Consider the following 21,239-nt stretch of genomic DNA (forward strand, 5'->3'; position numbering starts at 1 on the left):
CCTTCCCCAAAGCCACCCTCGACTCAGTGGTGGGTCTCATTGTATGGATTCTAGTCCCATCTGAAGCCAAGTCACTTGGCAGCAGGAAACTGTCTACACTGCACACCCACTGTCATGCCCTGGGGGCCATGTGAGTCCAGCGGCTTCCTTGTGATGGCCTGATGAGAACATGCTGTATGCCAAGTCCTGCCCCAGCCCCGTGCCACACTGCCCCCCGGACCCTGAATTTTATCAGGAAGGAGGTACTATCCTGGTGGCCATTGACAGAGAGACTCAGGAGACCTCCCAAGGCCCACTGTTAGCAGGCACCAGAGACCCTCTGCAGATGAGGACAAGGGCCATGTTGGCTGAAGGCAGAAGTGGTCCTCCAGCTTCCTGCTGCTGGGATTCCCTCCCGGGGCCCAGGGGATGAGGTCTCAGCTTTGTGCTCCATGTCAGTTACAGGGGAGGCCAGGTGGCTCAGAGAGGCCAGGTGACTCATCCAGAGCCACACAGCAGCAGGTAGGGATCTGACTCAGCTCCAGGCCACGCTGCTGCCCATATGCTATTGGCTCCTCAATAGACTCCCTGTCCTGCCCTCACACATACTCATAGGGAAGACTCAGGGTGGGGAGGTAGGAGAACAGGACTTTAAACCAGACTTGGCCCCCAGGTGTTTCTTGTGATCTGACAAATTTGGTAAACAGCCCAGGATCTGAGGCCCACAGCTGCTCCCTGGGCCGCGGTCAGTCAGCTGCTGCAGTCCCCAAGGGATCAGGGGTCCCCGGAGCACTCGCGGGGCGGGGCCAGGGATGCCGAGCGCCGCCCCGTGCGCATCCCCGCCCAGGGGCGGGCCCTCACCTGGGCGGGCAGGTAGGTAGCTACCTGGTAACCTGGACTGGCCCCGGAGGCTGGGGCGCGCACAGCCGGCGGCGGCTTCGCTGGGGCCCGGAGACGCAGGCAGGGGCGGCCGCCGGCCCGACGCGAGGCCGTCGGGGACTCCTCCCGCTCACCATGGCCGAGAGACGCTTCAAGTTCCTGCAGAAACTCGCCTTCTTGGGCCAGGGCCACCAGTACCAGGCGCTGGAGAGGGACGAGGTGGAAACCCTGGTGAGTCTGGGCGACCCGGTGCGGAACGTGCGTCCCGACCCCGCACCCGCCCCAGTCCCCCTGCGCGCTGCGCCCCGGGCTCTGGGATCCTGGGCGGCTTCCTCCCGGGCTCTAGAGAGAAGCTGTCCCAGCAACAGCACCGCGCGAGCCACCTGCCCCGACAGCCCATTTTGCGGATGAGAAATGGCCGAGAGCCAGGGACCCAGCAAGGAACCTAAGCCAGGTTTCTGTGATTTCAGAGAATTCACTTCTCCGTCTGCAGACCCAGTCTGCTGGTGGGTTGTAAAAAGGCTACAGGAACCAGAGGGCAGAGGGATTAGAGGAATCTTTAAAAGGAAAAAAAAAAAAAAAAAGCCCAACTGTTGAGCAATAGTAGTAAAAATTAAAGTGACCTCCCGGCTTCTCTTCCTATATCATGAAAGTGCTTTTAAAAATGTGTGCGTGGACTCTGAGCCTCCAGGGGCCCCTCAGATAAACCAGCAGGGTCCTAGGCCCCAGAGCTTCTCAGGGGGCCAACTGTCCCAGCTGACAAAGAAAGCCCTTCCTGCCACCAAACTCCGAGAGGCCTGGGTCCACCCCTTCCCTTTGCAAGCAGAGCACCTTACAAGATCCAAGGGCTGAGTTTAACTGGCCATTCAACACTGAAGCTTCTGGAAGTCCCTCCCTGAGCTTGCTCAGGAAAAGACCCTGTAGTGGCCTTCTCACTAGTGAAGAGAACCTCAAGGTTAAATTTAATTTTTAATAGAAAAAAATCTGCTGAAAAATATTTGCAACATTTAAATTTTTTTCTCCCAAAGAATGCCAATAGTCAATACATTTTGGTTGCATGATCCTTAAATATGTGTTCATTTACAAAGAGTAGGTGGTAAATCAGTGTTGCCAAGAGAGATCTGGTGTTAGGGTAGTAAGGACTGCAGACGGCGGGACCCAGTCACTCTTCCTGTGATGAGGTGCGTGGGCATTGATAGGAACTGGTGTTGTGGCAGTGTGCCAAAATCATTTCCCAACCACAACATTCTGTTGAAGGAGTTTGAAGTCATTTGCCAACACGGGTTGCCTTTTCTACTTTTCCTAATTTTTTCCCCCATCTTTTGATTTTAGCATCTGGCTGGGTATTTTGCAAGAACTCCTGATATTAGCTGGCTGTGATCAGGTTGTATAGGATATCCAGGAATTCAGGTACAGGGACAGTGTAACCCAAATGGAAATGCTGGGTTGATCTCTCTGCCAGGTGGACTTCATTCCTCCAAAGCTTTCCAGAAGGGTCCCCCAAGGTCAGACAGGTCTCCCACCCAGCTGTGGACCCGGGTTCAGCAGCATCCTGAAGGACCCAGAGAGCCTTGGGTCATGGGATAAGTCACAGTGTGGAGTCTCAGGGAGGCTTGGGAGGCGCAAGGCCAGCTGAGGGGCAGGTGTGCTGTCTCCAAAGGTGCTCAGCTCATGTGAACACAGGAAACCCCAATAAAGGGGAATGGGGAGGGTGATGAGGGAGGGAGCTGGGAGGCACTGTCTTGCCAGGTCACGGCTGCTCCTTAGCTCCCACACTTGTGCCCTCTGAACTCTCTTTCTCAAGAAAGTTTGGAAAAGAAGTGTTGTTTTCCAAGGTGATCCCAGTCACTGTGACTTATGAGCACCTAACACATCACATCCTGGATGCCTCTGAGCTGCCCCTACACCTCCCAGCACTTGGCTCAGCTGGAACAGGAGCTACCCCTGAGCACTGGCTGGGGCTCCTCGAGGGCCGCTGCCTGCAGGTGACGTTTATTGCAGTGTGTGTGGACACTGAGGCTCACAGGTGGGCCAGTTTTCATTCCCACTAAGTCTTGGCCAGTTTTGCCAGGCTCTGGGCTGCAGGTGTGCACAGAACAAAGTCCACTGGGGAGGCCAACCGTCTGCAGAGAAACCAAGAGCTGTTTAATTTCTGACCTGGTGGTCTTGGCTGCAAGGAGAATTTAACAGCAGAGAGACTGGATAGTGCACAGGTGGCCAAGACAGGGAAGGTCCCAAGATAGAGGCATCGGAGGCCGAATTTAAGCACCGTCCTCCTGACTCCAGAGACGGCTGCCCCGGCTACATTCAGGGTAATGAAAAGGAAGGTGTTTAAGAGACTCCTTGATTCTGTGAATGGAAAAAGCTTCTCTTTGCTGACCTGACGTTAAGGGAAGGAGAACGTTGGACCAGAAATTCCTGCTTCCGGGATGACACACGGTGCCAACTCTGGGGAAGCAGTTTCTCCTTCAGGGCTCCCGTCTCTTCCCCGAGGCAGGCTTGGCTGGTGCCTGTGCTGCCCTCCGGGCTGCTGAGCCCATTCATCCTCCTGGGCACTCCACAGCAGGCCTGAGTTCCAGCAGATGGACACCTGCCATGGCACCTGCTCATCCAACCCAGATTCCCAGAACTTGCCCAGGGATGGGTGCTGAGAAAGATGCACATACTCCCCGCCCTCAGGGCATCATCCAGTGGACAGGGTGGGTGCCGAGCCACAGGTGACAGTTGACCACAGTGGCAGGTACCTAGGAGCTGTTAAGGAGAAGTGATGTTTAGGATGAGTAGAAGTGGGGAGATGGGAGGTGGCACGGCAGGTGGTGGAGAGTTGGAGGGAGACCCAGCTGCACACGTGGCCCCCAGATCCATGCTAGGAAGAATCTGGTCTTCATCCATAAAGCGTCAGGACCTCAAAGGGCTTTAAGTCAGGATGCGGCACTTGTCATTCAGAGACGTGCCATACATTAGGACATCAGGAGCATGTTACAGGCAGAGCTGTGTTTTACGAGATTTCACACCCGCCGCAGGGAGACTGCACACACATCCTTAGCCTGGCCTTGTCCACACTCAGCAGGAATCATTTGTGATTCTCAAACTTGTGGACATCTTAAGGAAATGGCCTACAGGCCCCAGCATTGTCTTAGATGCATTGAAGTGTGGCTTTAATAAGAATAGGCAAAAACCTGCAATAAAAATAGCTACGTGCTTTTAACTCAGCTATAAAATAAAACCAAGTTTATAATAAAATCATAAACTACAAACATAACAACCTTATTTAAGGGGACTGGGGATCTACTAAAATCCCATCGGTGATGTTGATGTTAGGTGGCTGGCTTAGTTATGTAGTGCTGGATACCAGGTTATCCACCATGTTGCAACCTGTGTTATCTCTTGGGAACCGTGGGCTCCGTCTGGATGCCGCCTGGCAAATGCGCCTGACCCTGGGGTCTTACTGGCTAGGGCCATAGTCTCTCCTGAAGGCCACTTCCAAGCTCACCCCGTGGCCATGGGCAGGCCTGTTCCCTCGCACATGGCTGCCTGTGACACGGCAGGTGGAATCTTCAAGAGGCCGAGAGAGCATCCGTGAAGAGATGGGCACCACGGCACTTTGTAACTCGGGGAGGGAATGAGGTCTCCTGACTTCTGCCGTCCTCTGCTCGTTGGAGCTAGTCCAGGCCCTGTCCACCCTCAACTGGAGGGTTCCACGCTGTGCATGCATACGGGGTGGCCAGGGACAGGTGTTTAGGGCTGTCTCAGAGGCAGACCTCCACAATGTGGAAAGAAGTATTTTTTGGATGATTTAGATAAAAAAGCCAAGCACGCCCGACCTGGAGTCTGCCCAAGCTCTCTGCTGTTGCTGGTGTTTCTGTCGAGCTCTGCTCTTTATTTGGACTCCTGAATCTTGACTTTGATAACCCTCCTGCCAAGATCATCTGTTTTCATGTTTATGCACAAAATCACACTTAAATAGGCCAGGAATTCGTTTGCTAGTTTGGGAAGATCACCCTAAGTCTTGAACCCGCTGCCTGTCAGCAGGCAGCCTGCTCTGAAAGGCCACTTGGTCACTGCAGAACCGGCAGGTCACCAGCAGGTGAGGAGAGCACTGGGTGCCCCGAGAGTGCTTCTTCTCTTGTGCTTGGTTGTGCTTTACTCCTGGCGCTCAGGCAGGGCAGGGTTCTGTGTGAGGCCTGGACCTGAGCAGGCCCCTGCTGGGACTCCGCCCTCCGCATTCAGGTAATTTACACTTGACTCACCAGTTCCACAACTGAGCTGTGGTGACCTGATCCTTCTGCTGGCAGCCTGTGTGGTTGTCATGGGTGTGAGTGTGTGCACTGTGTCGCATCACGGTTCTGAGTTATCAGCTGTGCAGCCCAGGAACTTCCGTCAGTGGGGTCTTGGGGAGCTCGAGGGAGGGCCTTGATGGGTGTCTGAAGGCCTCCGAATCTGCGCTCTCTTCCACTGAGGATCGGCCAGAGAGAGTCAGCGGAACGCGCATTCAGGGGCCTCCCAATCCCAGAGCATTTGCAGGGTGTCTTGAGGGCTAATGTGACTGGTGGTCTTGGCAGGGGCTGTAAGTGGCATTGTCAGGCCTGGACGCAGCTGCCCAGCTGGGAGGCAGGAACACGTTCCCAGCCACTGCCTGGGGCACATGGAGAGGAGAGAAAGGGATGGCCAGGCCTCTCTCCTGCTGTTCTCCCCGGGTCTGGGGCCTGATCTCCGTTCCTATAAGGATTCCAGCATGATTGGATTGGGCTCCACTGTAATGACCCCGGTCAGGCCCTATCTGCAGTCCAGGCATCTCCTGGGGTCCTGGGGTTAGGCCTCCTGCACAGGAATGGGTGGGGTGGAATGACAGCCCAGGACAGTTCCTGGGAGGAAATATGTAGAGGGGTGTTTGTCTTGGGGGGCTACGGCCACAGTGGGAAATGGGTGGCTTTCCCTGGTGGCTGCAGAGCCTCCTGAGGTCATGCTTATGAAGTCCCTGATGTGCCCCAGGTGCTTGGTGGGGACAGCGCTGGTGGAACAGCATTGCTGTGGGTTTCTGTTGGGCTTTGTTGCCCAGCTGCGGGAGGAGGGCCCAGCAGAACACACGTGGTTTGGCCCAAGGTGGACCCAAGTACAGACAGGGACAAAGTGTGAGATTCTTGAGTCTGGAGGGAAAGAGACGTGGACGTGGTCACGTGCTCTGGTCCAACCCCGACACCGGCCTCCCTACTGGACAGTTCTGATTGTTCCACGTGCTGTCCCAGGACAGCCCGTGTGCTTCCCGGGAGCTCCCCGTCTTTGGCTCCAGCCAGACTGATTTGGGGCTCCATAAATGCAGGTTGAACCTGAATCTGGGAGAGGACCTGCCGAGGGCACAGTGCAAGTCCTCGAACCCCTTGGCCTGGATCCCCCTGGTGCTGTACCACCCACCCTTGCCGCCCGCTTCCGCACACAGATTGCAGACAGGGGCTCCACTGCCCCGGGATTTCTCCCCGAGGGTGCCTCTGTGTCCACAGTGGAGCCTGAACATGCGCCACTGTCACCATCCCGTCTGCAGACTCCACCCACGTGCTGCTCGATGACAGCAGAGGGACCATCCAGGGTGCATTGCCTGTGCCGTCTGTCTCCCACCCTCCCCTGGGGCACAGTAGTCCCATGGTCTTCCTTGTCTTTCATGTCCTTGACATTCTTGAAGGTCACAATTTTGCAGACTGTCCTTGTGGTAGGACTCGGGCTATGCATTTATGGTGGAACTGTCATAAGGTGGTGCCATGTCCTGCTCCTGCCTCTCAGGAGGTTGGGACGCTGTTGTCCCCAGCCCTTGGCTGAGGTGGTATCTGCCTGGTCCTCCTCCCCAAAGCTAGTGTGTCCCCTTTGCACCGTAACATCTCAAGGGGAGACGCTGAGAGTGTGCGGGTGTCCTGGCCTAGTCTCTTCCACCGCTGTCTCCTCGTGCGTGGAGGGCGCTTGCCTCACACCATTGCTGTCAAGTGTTGCCGAGTGGTTTCCAAATTCCACGTCCCTCTGTTTGCTCTCGTTCTGCTCTAAGAAACAGCCCCGCGACGACAGCCATTCACTCGTCACATCACTGTGAGCCCACACCCTCTTTGATTAAACAAGGTCTGCCGCCGTCAGTATGTATTCAGTGTGCTCACAGTGTCCCTGATTTGGCCGGCAGATCCCCCTCCTGGCCCTCTCGACTCTCTTGAGCACTCTTTGCACATATCATTTCATCCCTTTTGAGATACGAGGAAATTTCAGGTTTCCTGTGTCCCTTCGCTGCCCCAGCGGGGAAGTCGGCCTCTGCTCCCGGGTGCTGGAGGGAGCCTGTGCAGAAATCCAGAACGGTTGCACGAGTATCGGCTGCTGATGCCTCCGGGGGCTGCCTTGGCCTCCGGGCCCTCTCAGGGGCGTGAACCCCGTCAGGCCTGTTTAGTTTTGTATCTTGCTTCACTTTGGATCTCGACCATCGATTCCAATCCAGTAACTGAGTCCACTTAGGCTTCTGGTACGTTTGTAACTCCCTCCGCTGGATCCCAGCTGCCACGGGGCTCTTCCTGTGTGCACAGCCTCTGTGTGTAACCAGTTTCCTCATCCTGCCGACTACTCATCCATCCCCAGGGACACTGGCCACCACAGCTCAGCCTCCTCTTGTCCCTCCTCTTGTCCTCTCCGAGCAAGACACACACTATGGACTCCCTCCGCCCCGTGGAGCGTTCTTTGCTCAGGCTGGTGGCCCAGGGGCACTCCTGCCCCATTTGCTGCATTTTGGATCTTGTTCCCCTAAAGAACCCCTGGGCAGCCACCCTGAGTTCCTTGAGGTGCTCTTCTCCCTGCCTGCACCCAGGGCTGCAGCTCAGCAGGGGAGGATCCCTACTGGGTGCTGGGGACCCGAGGCTGCTCTCTGCCCAGCATGCCCTCTGCCCTCCGGTCATGGTCCTTACACACTCTGTCCCTCCCGGAGCCCTTTCCTTCTCTGCCCCTCTCCCAGCAGCTCAGCCTCTCCTGGATGGGGGGCCTCTGCCCCTCCTCCCTTGGTGCTGCCCCAGGCGTCACAGAACTGGTTTCCCCCTTGGAATCGCAGTTCACACTTGTGGCTTGGGTTCAAGAAGGCACAAAACACGGGGCTGGGGCTCAGTGGTGGAGCAAATGCCTAGCATGTGGGGGGCCCTGGATTTGATTCTCAGCACCGCATATAGATAAATGAATAAAGTAAAATTACATCTAAAAATGCATAAGAAAAAAAAAAGAAGAAGAAGAAGGCACCGGAACAGTGTCCTCCAGTCTCTGCCCTCGACCACACAGCCCCGAGCCCAGAGACAGCCCAAGTCGCAGCATCCTGTGGATTCCGTCCAAGGTCGGCCTGCAGAGGCCTTGGCCTGCTGCTCTGCATAGGCCAGTGTACTCGCGGTGTCCTGGGGCTGCTTCTCCCCCTCCACCTCCGGTCATGGTTCCACACTCGGGAAACGGGCCTGGCAGTATCCACTGAAACTGGACCCTGCCTGCCCTGTGGCCCAGCAGTGCCCAGCCGGGAATGTCCCAGGGGTCGTATCCACCAGAACGTTCTCCTGGGACTGGTCATGGCCGTGTGGGCTGTCACAGCCCAAGCTGGAAAGCCACCTATGTGCCAACCACACGCAAACCACTTGATAAACTGCGGTGTCCCCGTGCAGCCGAAGGCGTGGGACCCTGATGGCAGCAGAGAAGGAGTGAGCCTTTAATGGCTACACCCGGTGGGTCTCGCCAGGACAATGTTCAGCAAGAGAAGCCAGTTCAAGAGCACGAGTCTGACGCTTGCGTGGACTTCCAAGGCAGCAGAGCAGACCCTGTTGACAGAAGTCCCAGTGTCAGTCACCTCTGAGGACAGCAGGCAGGAGGGCAGCGTGGTGGGCGGGGGAGGCTCAGAGAGCCGGTTCCTTCCGGGGCAGACAGGGTGGTTTTCCGTTGCTGCTATAGCAGCGCCACAACTTCGGTGGCTTAAAACAGGACCCAAGTGCTGTTCTGGAGGATGAGGTCCGGCTGGGTCCCCAGGGCTAACACGGAGGTGTGGGTGGGACGGGTCCTTCTGGAGCACCCGGGGGGCCTGGCTCCTGCCTTCTGCCGCTTCTCCCCAACCCTCCTCTCCCAAGGACGTGGTGACACTGCCCCAAGCCAGGACCCTCTTCCTCCCCACCGTCCTCGATTTCATCAAGAGTCCTTTTCTCACGCCAGGCGACACGTTCCCAGGGTCCAGGTTGCTGTGCCTGGGCATTGGGGTGGGAGGGGCTCGGAGTCCAGCTCAGTGTGTCTGTCTCCCTGCCTGTCTCCTGTCTCCCCCCTTTGGCTCCTCGTGGAAGACCCAGGAAGGCCTTTCCCCTCCATTTCTCCCATTTCCACAACACCCAACCCACCGAGAGGCGCCTCCTGTTTCCTAGAGCAGTGGCCGGAGCCCCCTGGGGCACCCACTTCAGCATTTCTTCATCTGCGAGGTGGGCAGAGACCACACCTGCCTTGAGGGAGGGGGAAACAGGTGGTCAAGGTGTCTGGCACCCGATGTCACCTCCTTAGTGTCAGCAGGCCTGGGTGGGGTGGCGTTTTATGGCCATGACCTTCAGTTGGCTGCTGTTCTGCCTCAGGCCTTCTCCTTCCTTATCTGCCCGGCTGCTAGAAGGACTGTGGGCACCAGCTGCCTGGAGACGTCACCCACCCATGGCCTCTAGGGAGCAGAAGGGCCTCCGCCCGGCTTGGTCCCCAGGGTGTTCCTGGGGCCGCGGGCCCTTCTCTCTGTCCCTGGCCTGCTGCCCAGCCCTTTCTCCTCTCCAAGACGGAGGCCCTCAAGGGACCCAGTGGGTGGTCTGAGTGTGACTTCAGCCCAGGCGTCCTGCACTCAGGACACACGGAGGGCCCTGGGGGATTTTCCACACCCTGTGGCCGCTGCCTGCTCCTCGGTGGGTCTGGTGTGGGCCATGGCAGGTGCACCTTCACAAGAGACCTGCGGCAACTGTGGAATGCTCTGAGTGCCCAGAGGACCCGTTGAAACGCAGGCTGCCAACCCAACCTGCAGCCCCTGGAGGATGGGTCCAGGACGGGGCCCAGAAAGCTGCATTTCTGAAAGGTTCTAGGTGACGCTGGCCTAGGCCCACACCGTAAGGACCACCAGAGTGACATAAAGCTAGGCAGCTGGCAATGTGTGCAGTTGGCAGGTGTGTGCAGTTGGCACATGTGTGCCTGGAGGAAGGCAGGTGTGTACCTCGTGGGTGCACTTGTCCTGAGGTCTGCAGTATCCCGCTCAGCGAAACCTCCGGTTGCTCCTGGTCATTATGACCCTGCACTGCCCTCTTCCCGTTCATGGACCTAACAGCTGAGCATTGAGCAATTCTTGAAGGGCCAGGCCGTGTGGCTCCCAGGCTGGGCTGCTCTCTGCCTCACCGCTCCTTCCAGAACCCGGGCCGAGCACTCTGGCCAGCCAGGGGCCCTGAGTCTCCCAGGCCTTGACTGCTTCTCGGCACCTCCCCACCTGTTCCTCCTGGGACAGAAGGTCCCTCTTCACTCCTCCCGAGCTTTCCCTGGCCCCCTTCCACCTCCCAGGTCCCTGGATTCTGTGACCACAGTCGTGAGCATCTCTCAGCTTGCTCACACCTGTGTGGCCCGATGGACACAGGACACACTGTCACATCTGAGTTTCAGATAAATGACAACTAGCTTTTGAGTATACACATGTCCTGTGTGGTATTTGGCACACCTTATGCCAAAGAGTCAGAAAACACTATCTGTCCCCAGGGCCTGCGGGGGGCCTGCTGGGCTCTTGTGTGCTGAGCCTGCCACCCTGTTCAGCACTCCAGTGAGCTCTGGCCCTGGGTTCTGGAAGGAGCAGTGAGGCAGAGAGAAGCCCAGGCGCCTGGGAGCCACATGGCCCTGGCCCTTCAAGCACCTCTGGCTCCTAAGTGCCCTGCACTGGGCTCAGGTGTCCTGTTTACTATTTCCCATCCCATGGCCTCTGTGCTGTGGTGACCCCTCTGTGCAGAGGAGGAAGCAGGTGGCGTGAGGATTTAGAAACGCATCCCTGCAGCAGCGGCCACCCCAACTCCCTGGGGTGTAAGTCAGTGTCCAGGGGCATGCAGTCCCTGAGCAGTGGGAGGGCAGCGGGCCGGGCAGGGGAGGCCGCTTGCTGGGAGGCCCCCGCACAGCTCGAGCTCCTGCCAGCCAGCCGTCTGTTGCAGGGCTGCCTTTGCCCTTTGTGGTTCCCTCGGAGCCCTGAGCTGTGCGTGCTGGTGAAACTGAGGAGTCCCCATGTCCTAGATTGTCCCCTTGGGACCTAGGAAGGCCCTGCTCTGCTCTACCAGCCCCAGCTGCCCATGGAGTCTGTTTGCTGCAAACAAATAATACCTCAGGGTCATAAAGGGAACCCAGAGACCAGAGGGTCACGTAGGGCAGGTTCCATTTATATGAGAGGTGCAGACAGTTAAATCCTCACAGTCAGAAAATAGACCCACGGTTGCCAGGAGCTGAGGGAGGGGCCGATGGGGGAGAAGACTGAGTGATGGGTACGAGGTGGCAGGGTGAGGTGGCAGGGCGAGGTGGCGTCTGTGGCAGTGTGTCGAAGAGGGTGTTTTATCCTGAGAGTGACTGGAGTCTGTCCTGTGTTTCCAACTGTGAGGGGGTCACTCGGGAGGTTGTGCACCGCGGGGGGTGTGTGCACATGCACACCTGTGACATTCAGTGTCACTCTGGATACTGCATGAAAAGTGAACGGGGTACAGTTATGGCCAGAAAGAACTGGAAAGACCAAGAACAGGTGGGGCTGGGCCCAGGACCCCCCAGGGCGGTGGGGGCAAGAACCAAGCACTGCGGTTGGCCCCGCAGAACCGGGTCTTGAGAGCTGGGGAGCCTGGCTCAGTGCGACCCTCATCTTCCCTTAATGTGCAGGGAGCACATGCTGCTGATGTGAGAAGTAGCCCCAGGAAACAGGAGCCTGTTGAATAAGCCTGGTGCTCACCGCTGCGCTTCCTGGTTTGGGGTTGGGGAGGAGATGATTGGCAAGGAGGAAAGAGGTGCTTGCAACTTCTATTCCCACTACAGGAAGAAATTGGTCAATACCCCTCCGCCTTCCTCCTTCCCAGTTTGCAACAGCCTGCTGGAAGAGGAAGAGATGACTATCGTGTCCTGGATGGCCAAATACCAGGAAGTGTTGCAGAACCACCTACCCTGTCCTGATTCTGAGGTCCCTCTGTGCTATCAGAGCCACCCAGAGCCTCCGGATGTTCCCTGTGGTCTCTTCCCAGGTCTTTGGCACCCCACAGAGAATACGCAGACTCCCAGAGCGTGGCTGTGAACCCCGACTCTTCTCTTGGGTTGTTTTTAGTGTCTCATAGAACCAGGCTGTGATACCACCTGTAGTCAGCAGGAGGCACTCTCTACAACACGGTGTCTATGTGACTGAGATTCCCATTGGCTCAAGGTCCCAGTTCTATATATGAAAATTAACACCCTGCTCTGCGGCCTTGCGAGTTCTAGTCTGTTAAATAAGTTTGCTAAAAACAGATACCCCAGTAATAGCCCGTGACTGGAGGCAGCACGACTGTCCATCCACAGGGGAATGGTAAAGACGTGGTGATCTGCTCGCCAGGTTCAACACTGAGCACCCTTGGAAATGGGCAAGCCAAGGCTCTCTGCAACATCAGGCAGCACCCTCAGTAATGACCCTGAGTAAGAGGCCAGGCATGAAAGAGTATGTCTGTCACATGTCGCCCTTTCTGTAGGGTTCACACCCCAGCCAAACCCTCCTGTGGTGATGGACAGCGTGAGGGTGGTCTCCCCTCAGGTGGGCAGCTTCACGAAGCTGCTTCCAGGCAGCTACTGTCCGTCTCTGTAGGAGGCTGGTCACGTGCGACCTGTGTGTGAGATTCAAGCTGTTCAGGGACAGGCACTTCCCACGGGCATGCTGTGCTTTAAAAAGGCACCTCGGTGCCACAGGCCCCCTTGGCTAACAGTGACCTGCTCTTCCACAGATTGATGGGCCACGTGAGCTGAAAGCCTCCGAAAAAGAGAGGTCGGTCCCAGCTCTGCCACCCAAGGAAGCATGCAAGTGCCACAAAGAGGACTTGGCCAGAGCGTTTCACGTAAGAATCGATCCCCCCTCTGACGCTGGTCGTGACAGGTTCTGAGACTGAGGGCAGCACAGAGCCCCCCAGAGTGCTCTGAATTTCTTTCTTGCAATTCATCTTCGTTACACTGTTGGGAAGCCTCCAGGTGGAGTCTCATCAGTGCTACTGCCACTCGATGACCCTCACTGGAGGCCCAGTGTCCTTCCACACTCGAGGGTCTGGAGGCAGACAGTCAGGGCCACAGCACAGCGCAGGGGGGGCCCAGGTGTGGGGTCTCGGTGCCAGCTCTCCACCTCTGGAGTCCCCCCTCCGTCGTTATGATCCCTGGAATCGCCAGATACTTAGACCCAACCTCACAGGAGTCTCAGGTGCATTGGAACCCCCAGCCTCAAGACAGTGCGGCCCCCAGGGAGATCCCCTTGGGGGCTGGCTTCACTTCTCCCGTTTTCTTAGAAAACGGAACAAAAGCCGGGCAGGGTGGGCACACCTGTCATCCCAGCAGCTTGGGAGGCTGAGGCAGGAGGATCCCAAGTCCAAAGCCAGCCTGGGCAAGTGAGTGAGACCCTGTCTCAAAATAAAAATAAAAAGGGATGAGGGTGGAGCTCATTGGTGGAGCACCCCAGGCTCAGTTTTAAAGGGCACGTGTCACCATTTCAAGGAAGCTGAAAGTCACTGTTTCGGGCCAGTCTGTTCCCGAGAATCCAGAAGTCTGTCCTGAGTCCTGCAGGCGGTATTCAGAGGAGAGGAACTGTTTTCTTCCTCTCCTATATTTTCCCACCTGGAAAGCCCGATTGCTTTTCTTTCCCTATTCAGAAGAACCAAGAAGTCAGTCCAGTCCCCTGTTGCCACCACGTACAGCTTCCTTGTTGACCTTTTAAAACAAGGAAACTTTGCCACCGGCCGCCCATCACCACTGCCCCACGTTATCAGTGACTCTTAATTAGCTCTGTTAGTTTAAGGGACGAGCTCTCAGGAGCATCTGGCACCATGAATGCACAAGACGATCCTTTCAGCAAGTACTGCTGCCCGGGGCAGCCTCCACGGTCTGTTTTCATGACTCTGGTGGCAGTGGGACACGTGGCGTGACGCTCTCTATGGCGCCACCTGCAAGCCTACGTTTTAGTGTTGGGATCTCTCACGCTGTGTGCAGGGATCAATGTTCTCCATCTTGGAACCCTTTCATCTTGCAAGGTGGAAACTGTCCCTATCGAGTGCCACCCCACCCCCAGCAGCCGCCACCCTCTTCTGCCTCTGAATCTGACATGGCGGAGTCCTACTGTGTCCTCCTAGCCCTAGTGTCTTTAGTTACCTGACCCTTTCAAGGTCCATCCTTGTAGCACAAGTCAGAATCTTTAAAGCCAGCTGACACTCATGCGTGTGCACCCCAAGACCCCCCTTCCAGCCACCCGCCCGTGGGCAGGGGGTCGCTTATGTCTCTGTGTGAAGCGCCGTGTGCAGACCTCCCAGAGGCCCATGTCCAGTTTTCTTGGTGTTTGGACCTGGCGGTAGGATTGCTGGGCCTGAGCTAATTCTATGCTTAATTTTTGGAGGAAATGTCAGGTTGCATTCCCAAGGCTTATGTTTAAACTCAGAAAAGCCCTGCTTCTGCGCTCCTCCATTCACACACTTCTGCAGTCCCGTTGGCTGACGCTGGGGCCCAGTGCCATCTCCCGGCGGTCATTGTAGAAGGAACCCTGTGGTCTTTCTGAAAAAGTCTGTGCCTGTCCCTGCCCACTCTGCCCCATCTGCTGGGGTCTCTGAATAAGTCCCCTCTCTTCTGGGGATGACCCCACCCTCCTTGTCCACTGTGGAAGTGGCCGGCTTTCCCATGAGGTCTGCAGCTGGGGCTCCTCCGTCCTGGCGGGACCCTCCGTGAGCTGGTGCTGGGCCGGCCCCTTCCAGGTGGACTTGGACAACGGACTGTCGGAGTTTGCGGTGACGCAACGCAGGATGGTCCACGGATGGAACGAGTTTGTGGCTGACAACGCGGAGCCCGTGTGGAAAAAGTACCTGGACCAGGTAGGCCCACAGGTGCCCGGGCCAGGCAGGTGGGGCCTCCGAGCACTCTGTAAATATTGACCGAGGGTGTCTTGGACAGGCCCTGCCTGGGGCTGGGGTGGGTGCTCTACAAGATAAGCAGTCTCCCGCCCCCCTCCAGGCCGCTGAGCTGGCAGGAGGCGCCCTGCGTGGTGACCAGAGGCCCAGCACTGTGATCGGGAAGGATATTGATGACACTCGGGGCTCCTACTGTGGCCGGGCCCACTTGGTCCCCCTCCTCCTCGTTTTGCAGAGGGGAGAGTGGAGGACAGAGACACTGACCTATTTCCCAGGGTGTGTAGGGATGTCAGAATTGGGGAATAAAATCTCAGGGTGCCCTGCTCAGTCTGAATCTCATGGAGATAGACGAGAGGCAGTTTGGAGGTGTGTCCGTCTGTCCCACTGGACCTAACTACACTTCTTGACTGGTCCTTGTTCATCTGAGATTCACATTTAACTGGGTGTCCCATATTTTATCTGGCAAACCGACCCTAAAGTCACACAGAGAAGAAGGGGTGACGCTGACGACACAGCCAGGCTCTGGCTCCAGCACGCTGGGTCTTAGCTGTCACCTGGTGCTGACGAGGCCAGCAGGAAGTGGGACCAGGGGACAGAGCCCGCCATGGGCTCCAGGAGGTCAGGCGGCCCGTCGACAGGCAGCTTCCTAGAGGCCTCGGGGACGGGGTGGCTTGGTTGACCCCTCCCCACTCCCTGGTCCTGGGCCCCTGGGCTCAGCTGCTGTCCCACTGGCCCGGTGTCGGAGGCTCCGCGTTGGCAGTTCCGGGACCAGTCGCTGTCCTCACACCATTCTCCATCTCCTGTCCGTGTGGCCCCTGCTGCTCACTGGGTCACTCGTGGGCCCTGAGGGTGAGCTCCATGGACGCACTCTGGCACCAAACAGGTTCCCAGCCGGGCGGGTGGCGGCGGCCCTCAAGCCTCCAGAACCCCAGTGTTGGGAAGAGGGAGCGGGTCCTCTTTCCCTCCCACCAGCCAGCCAGGGCCTTCCAGGGTGACATGTCAGACTCCTTACAGCGAGGACCTGCTCCTCCTCACACCCTGTGGGCTCAGGCTGGCCTCTGTGGGCTGAGGGTGGCTGGGGCTCCGGGGGTCCTGGACTGAATTCTGTCTGTCCAGCTCCTGCTGTGCGCCAGGGGTCCGCCTCTGGTGGCAGGGACTCTCCACCTCCTGAGGCAGCCTTCTGCCGTCTCCTGGGTCACCACGGGGAATTGGGCCCTTATGGACCCAGTCGTAGGGCCCCGGGGTGGGTAGATTGGAGTGGGACGGCTGGGGCTGGCCGTGTAGCTCAGTGGAAGGGCGCTTGCCTGCCTGTTCCGTTTCTAGCACCAAAAAACAAAACAAAACCAAAAAGTCATGGGTTAGAGTCGGATGGCCCGGGTCAAATCCTGGTCTCCAGTCGGTAGCTTTGGGCGAGTTACTCAATCCCTCTCCCGTGGACCTACGCTTTTCCTGGTGAGAAAATGAGATTAATAAATGCCGCCGACGTCGTGCCGTTTACCAGGAAGCGGGCTGGCCCCCTTTTGTCTAGAATCAGGCTGCTCTCCGAGACGTGGGTCCCGGCCACTCAGTTCCTTTGATGCCTCGGTTGCTGAATTCCAGGCAGGGATCCTCGAGGGCACCTCGTCCTGAGCCGTCTCCCCGCCTGGAACACGGCGCTCCGTGGCCGGTTTGCTAGAGTCGGGGTCTGACAGAGCCGACCCACTGCCCTTGGGTGCTGTGTCCCTTAAGTGGCTCTCAGAGGCCCTCAGAGTGAGCCGGTGGTTGGTTTGAACACGGAGGACGTCCCCCTCGTGAGGAAGGCTGTAGTTCTGTCCCCTGAGGTCTGTCTTGGACCTGGTGGTGCAGGTCTCGGGGTTTTGTGGGAAGTTCTGCTGCTGTCCTGGCTGCCGACGGCACTTCCTGTGGTCAGCGGTGGGTGTGGGTTCACGGGCCCTGGCGGCGAGGTGTGTGGTTCTCTCTGAAGGTGTGAAGAGGCCAGCCTGGCCCTGGGAAGGAGGACGGGGCAGACTTCCCCTTGGATCAAGGCCCTGATCTGGGGCCACTCTCTGGACTCAGGTGGCCACTGTCCTGTACTCAGTCAGTGGTGACCTTTCCTAGTCAGTCTGGCTCTCCGGGCGGTCGCCATTTATAGATACCTACTAGGTGCTGGCCAGTGGGCAGGCCATGTACCCTCATGGCCACATTCGTCACCAGCCAAGAGCGGGCTGAGGCCTGGCGAAGTCGGGGGCTGTGGGAGGTTCTGGGTGGATCACGGCAGAGGCTCTCAGATTCCTGAGATCAGGCCCAGCATGCTACATGTTCAGACCAGTTCTGGGTCCTGAGAGGATGAGGGACCTCAGGACAGATGTGGTCCGAGTCCTGGGGAAACGGCTTGTAGCAGTCAGTGGAGGCGATGGGTTGGATCATAGGAGAATGCAGCTGAGAAGGGGAAACGTCTTTGTGCTGCTCCTTCTTAAAGAGTCATGACAGTTGGGGTGGCCAACTCAGGGCTGCTGGCACACGACCCCCAAAGAGCTCCGTCCCTCGTGCAGGGGAGAAGCACAGGGGGACCCTGGGGGTGAGGGTGGGCTTGGAGCCCTTCACACACCCCTCTGGCACGAAGCTGAAGCAATTCTTCTCTTGAGCAGCAGGAGTGACACATTTGATCCCATTTCCCTTTGTGCCTTGGCTGTTGGGAAGCCCAGAGTCCAAAACGTAGCCCAGCTTTAAACCACGGTGACCTGCTCTGACATTCGAACTCTCCTCTGTCCTGACCTTTGCCTTGCTCTTTCCCGTGTGTGCTTCCTGTCACTCCTCTGTAGCATGAGCCTCCGTCGAGTGTCTGTCAGGTGAAGGGGCAGACACAGAATCAGTAAGTGAACGTGCTTGGGGGAACTTTTTGGAGGACCTGTTCAGAAGGGGACATCATGGCAGCCCACAGAGGCAGTTTCAGAAGCAGATTGGTGTCCAGGCTCGGGTGCTTGTGATGTCCAGGCCTGGGGGTCTGTGTGGCCGTGGTGGGCCAGGCTTGCACCCTGCCCTGGGTCCCGACCTGGCCACGTGGAGAGGTGGAAGGTGAGACGGAGGCTCAAAGGTGGGGCCAGGGTCTGGCTGGGGACGGCATCAGGATAGCCCTCAGTGGTGGACTTTCAGGCAGGGAGAACCTGGGCTTGGGTGGCCCCTCCTCCAGCTCTCGGTCAGGGTCAGGAAGGCCCGGCCTTGCCTGAAGCCCGAGTCGCCTGCTGTCCTCGGGTGAGAAGCCCAGGTGGCCTCTGACGCAAAGAGTCCGCCTGTCCCTCTCGTGTCTTGCAGTTTAAGAACCCCCTGATCCTGCTGCTGCTGGGATCTGCCCTGGTGAGCGTCCTCACCAAAGAGTACGAGGACGCGGTCAGCATCACCATGGTGAGTGTGTGGCGTCCGGCTCCCAGCCGGGGCTGCCCAGGGCGGCCATCTCCGCTCCCAGGGGGAAAGAGCTGGCTGTGAGCCAGAAACACAAGTGGACAGAAAGAAAGCCGGTCCACGCCTGCTGTCCCCGTTCCGAGGCACGAGCTGGCTGGTCCTCCTGGGCGGACATGAGGTGGCTAGGAGGAGGGGGCGGTGGACGCTTTCCCCTGCCCCTGGGGTGGGAGGGCTGATCGCGAGCTGTGCGGGTCCACCCCACCAGGCGTGGCTGCCCCAGACCCACCACCCTGAGATAACCCCCTTTAAAAAGTAAGGTGCGCCTCGTAAAAGTTTTTATTCGGGTGAGAGTCACATAAACCCTGGGTCATTTTAAAGTGACTGATTCAGAGGATCATAGTCCACTCACTTCCTTGTGCAGCTGTCACCTCTGTCGAATTCCAAAGCTCTTTCCTGAACCCCAGAGGAGACCTGTCCCTATCAGCAGTCCCTTCCCACTGCCGTCCCCCCAACCTGGTGACCTCCAGCCTGCCTGGTCCTGGGGTCTGCCTGGTCCTAGGAATGGAGCCACGGTGTGAGAGCCGCTGCTGGCCGCCCTTGGTGGCTGGCACCCACTTTCTGTCTGTGCAAGTTGTTCTTTTAAAATCAAAGGCAGACCCGTCCCACGCAGCCCAGCTTCTGTGTAGGGGGCTGCGGTTCGACCCTCATCTGCAGGCGTGGGACCCGTCTTCCACGTGTCATTGAGAGCAAAAATGGCAGTTTACAAAAGAAGATGCCCGTGTCACACGATGTCATGTTGTGTCTATGCAAAAAAATCGAGATGGGGACCCTGAAACGGGTCCCCCAGGAAGTGGGATCTAGTGGGATTTTTCTGATCTTGGTGCAGGGTGGGAGGGGACCTTGTCTGTTTCCTGAATTTCCACACAGTGAGCTTAATTCATGAGAGCAAGTATGTCTGGAAGGCCCGGCCTCCCAGCCTCCCAGCCTCCCGGCCTCCCCGGCCTCTTGGCCTCCCCGGCCTCGCTCATGCCTGTTTCCTCCCCCCCAGGCTGTGCTCATCGTGGTCACTGTGGCCTTCATCCAGGTGTGTATTTCCAGTCCCTGGCAGGGTGACCTGGGCAGGGGGTGCTTGTGGAGTGCCCCCCTTTGAGCAGCGTGTCCAATGTGACTCCTGCCAGGAGTATAGGTCAGAGAAGTCTCTGGAGGAACTCACCAAGCTGGTTCCCCCGGAATGTAACTGGTAAGTCTGCTCATCCCAGGAGCCGGGGGGTGGGGGGGGCAGGGGAGGGAGGCTGGCAAGCTCGGCAGGTGCTCGGCAGAAGTCGTATTCTTGTGCTGTCCATCTGTCCATCGGGAGAACCATATCCCACCAGGAGTTATGAGACCTGGTGGCTGTGTGGCCTCGGGCATGTTGTTCAACCTCTCTGGGCCTCAGCTCCATCATCAGTGTATAAATCGGGGTTCTCAGCCTGGGGGCTACAGGGGCCGGAGTGGCTTTGGGTCGACCCGGGAAGCAGTGGATCACAGTCCACTCACTGCATGATGCAACTGTCACCTCAGGGGGGAGGGAGGGAGGGGCCGCTGGGTTCTCAAAGGGTGACTCTGAGGAGGTTCGGACCCAGGGCCGGGTACTCCTGGCCTGCAGGTCAGCCGCTGGCCTGGGTGACCCGGGAGTGTGAGCACGGGACGTCTGCTCAGCAGCCCCCCGAGCCTCTTGCCTGCCTGGACGCTCCCAGCTGGACAAGTGCTGTCCTGCTGTGCTTACCAACGACATCAGAGGAAAAGACTGTCCTTCCTGGGCTCAGTGCAGCGTGGTGCTGTAGAAGCTTCCGGAAAGTCCCAGACCTCACGGCCCAGCATCCCCGCAGCATGTGCCTGCCGAGGACTTCAGATGCGCTGGGTGACGCAGGAACAGGGTCTGAGTTTCACTTCACTGTGGTTCCGTCAGCACTGGGCGCCTCGGCCAGCACCGGCCAGGAACAGCCACCAGGGCCCTCCCTCTGTGGACTGAAAGGAAGCCTGCGGGCGAGGAGCGGGCAGTGGCCTCTTCTGAGCTGGACTCGTGGTTACCTCCTGGTAAAAAGCAGAGCTTCCGCGAAGGGCCAGGTCTCTCCCTCACCCCTACTGAGGTGGCCCGCGGTGCAGGCTGAGCACCATCCTGGACGGGCGCTGTTGCCTGAAATAAAGCGACGGGAGTCCACCCAGACCGGGCACGGACCTAGAGGACCCAGACGTGTGGCACCTCCCTGTGGGCTGAGGGGCAGACTTGGGGAAGAGCCTTGGGCATGAGTTGCAGCCCCGGGCAGCAGGCTGGACACTCTAGTGGGGGACAGCCCTCTCCCGGGACCAGCACTCCAGGGAGTGTGAGCGGAGACACAGGCAGAGGAGGACAGCGCCGGGCATGCGGGAGGAGAGCCAGCCCGAAGCGCTGCCGGGGACAGTGCCGGCCATGGGCCCCCTCGTCAGACCAGCGGGGCAGTCGCACGCACAGACGTGCCAGGGCCGCGTGTGCAAAGGGGACGTGGGTGGTTCGTGTGGTCTGATGACCCGAGCTGAGGGTCCAAGCACCAGGCTGGGCCTGCAGGGGAGCCGTCACATTACTGCTGTCCCCAGAAGCCACTGCTAAGGAATCTCGTTTCCCAGCGCAGCAGGGACGGGCCACCGGGGGAGCGCGAAGAGCACTAAAGAGGTCGCAGAGCCCCGGCCAGAGGGGCACGGCATGCAGGTCCTTCCAGTCATCCCATGTTTATTGAGCACCTACTGTGTGCCTGGGAGACTGCACTGAGGTGACACCGAGGCCAGCGTGGGATGGCCCGGCCTCGAGGAGCTCAGGAGGGTCGCTGGATATGTGTTCCCCAAGGAGGAAGGGGGAAGCTCTCCATA

General features: G+C 58.2%; 1 protein-coding gene across 1 annotated transcript in view; it reads left to right on the forward strand.

The window, feature by feature from the left end:
• Nucleotides 1-993: 993 nt before the first annotated feature.
• ATP2C2 (ATPase secretory pathway Ca2+ transporting 2) overlaps nt 994-21,239 on the forward strand; it is a gene marked incomplete at both ends in the record, with an annotated part of 46,320 nt that continues 26,074 nt past the window's right edge. The window contains 6 exons of the mRNA XM_081273571.1: nt 994-1,089; nt 12,828-12,938; nt 14,826-14,942; nt 18,270-18,359; nt 19,405-19,440; nt 19,535-19,596. Of these exons, the coding sequence (XP_081129697.1) occupies nt 994-1,089; nt 12,828-12,938; nt 14,826-14,942; nt 18,270-18,359; nt 19,405-19,440; nt 19,535-19,596 (512 nt within the window). The remainder of the gene's footprint in view (nt 1,090-12,827; nt 12,939-14,825; nt 14,943-18,269; nt 18,360-19,404; nt 19,441-19,534; nt 19,597-21,239) is intronic.

The sequence above is a fragment of the Spermophilus citellus genome (assembly GCF_964194105.1).
Source record: "Spermophilus citellus genome assembly, chromosome: 18".
Classification (NCBI taxonomy): Eukaryota; Metazoa; Chordata; class Mammalia; order Rodentia; family Sciuridae; genus Spermophilus; species Spermophilus citellus.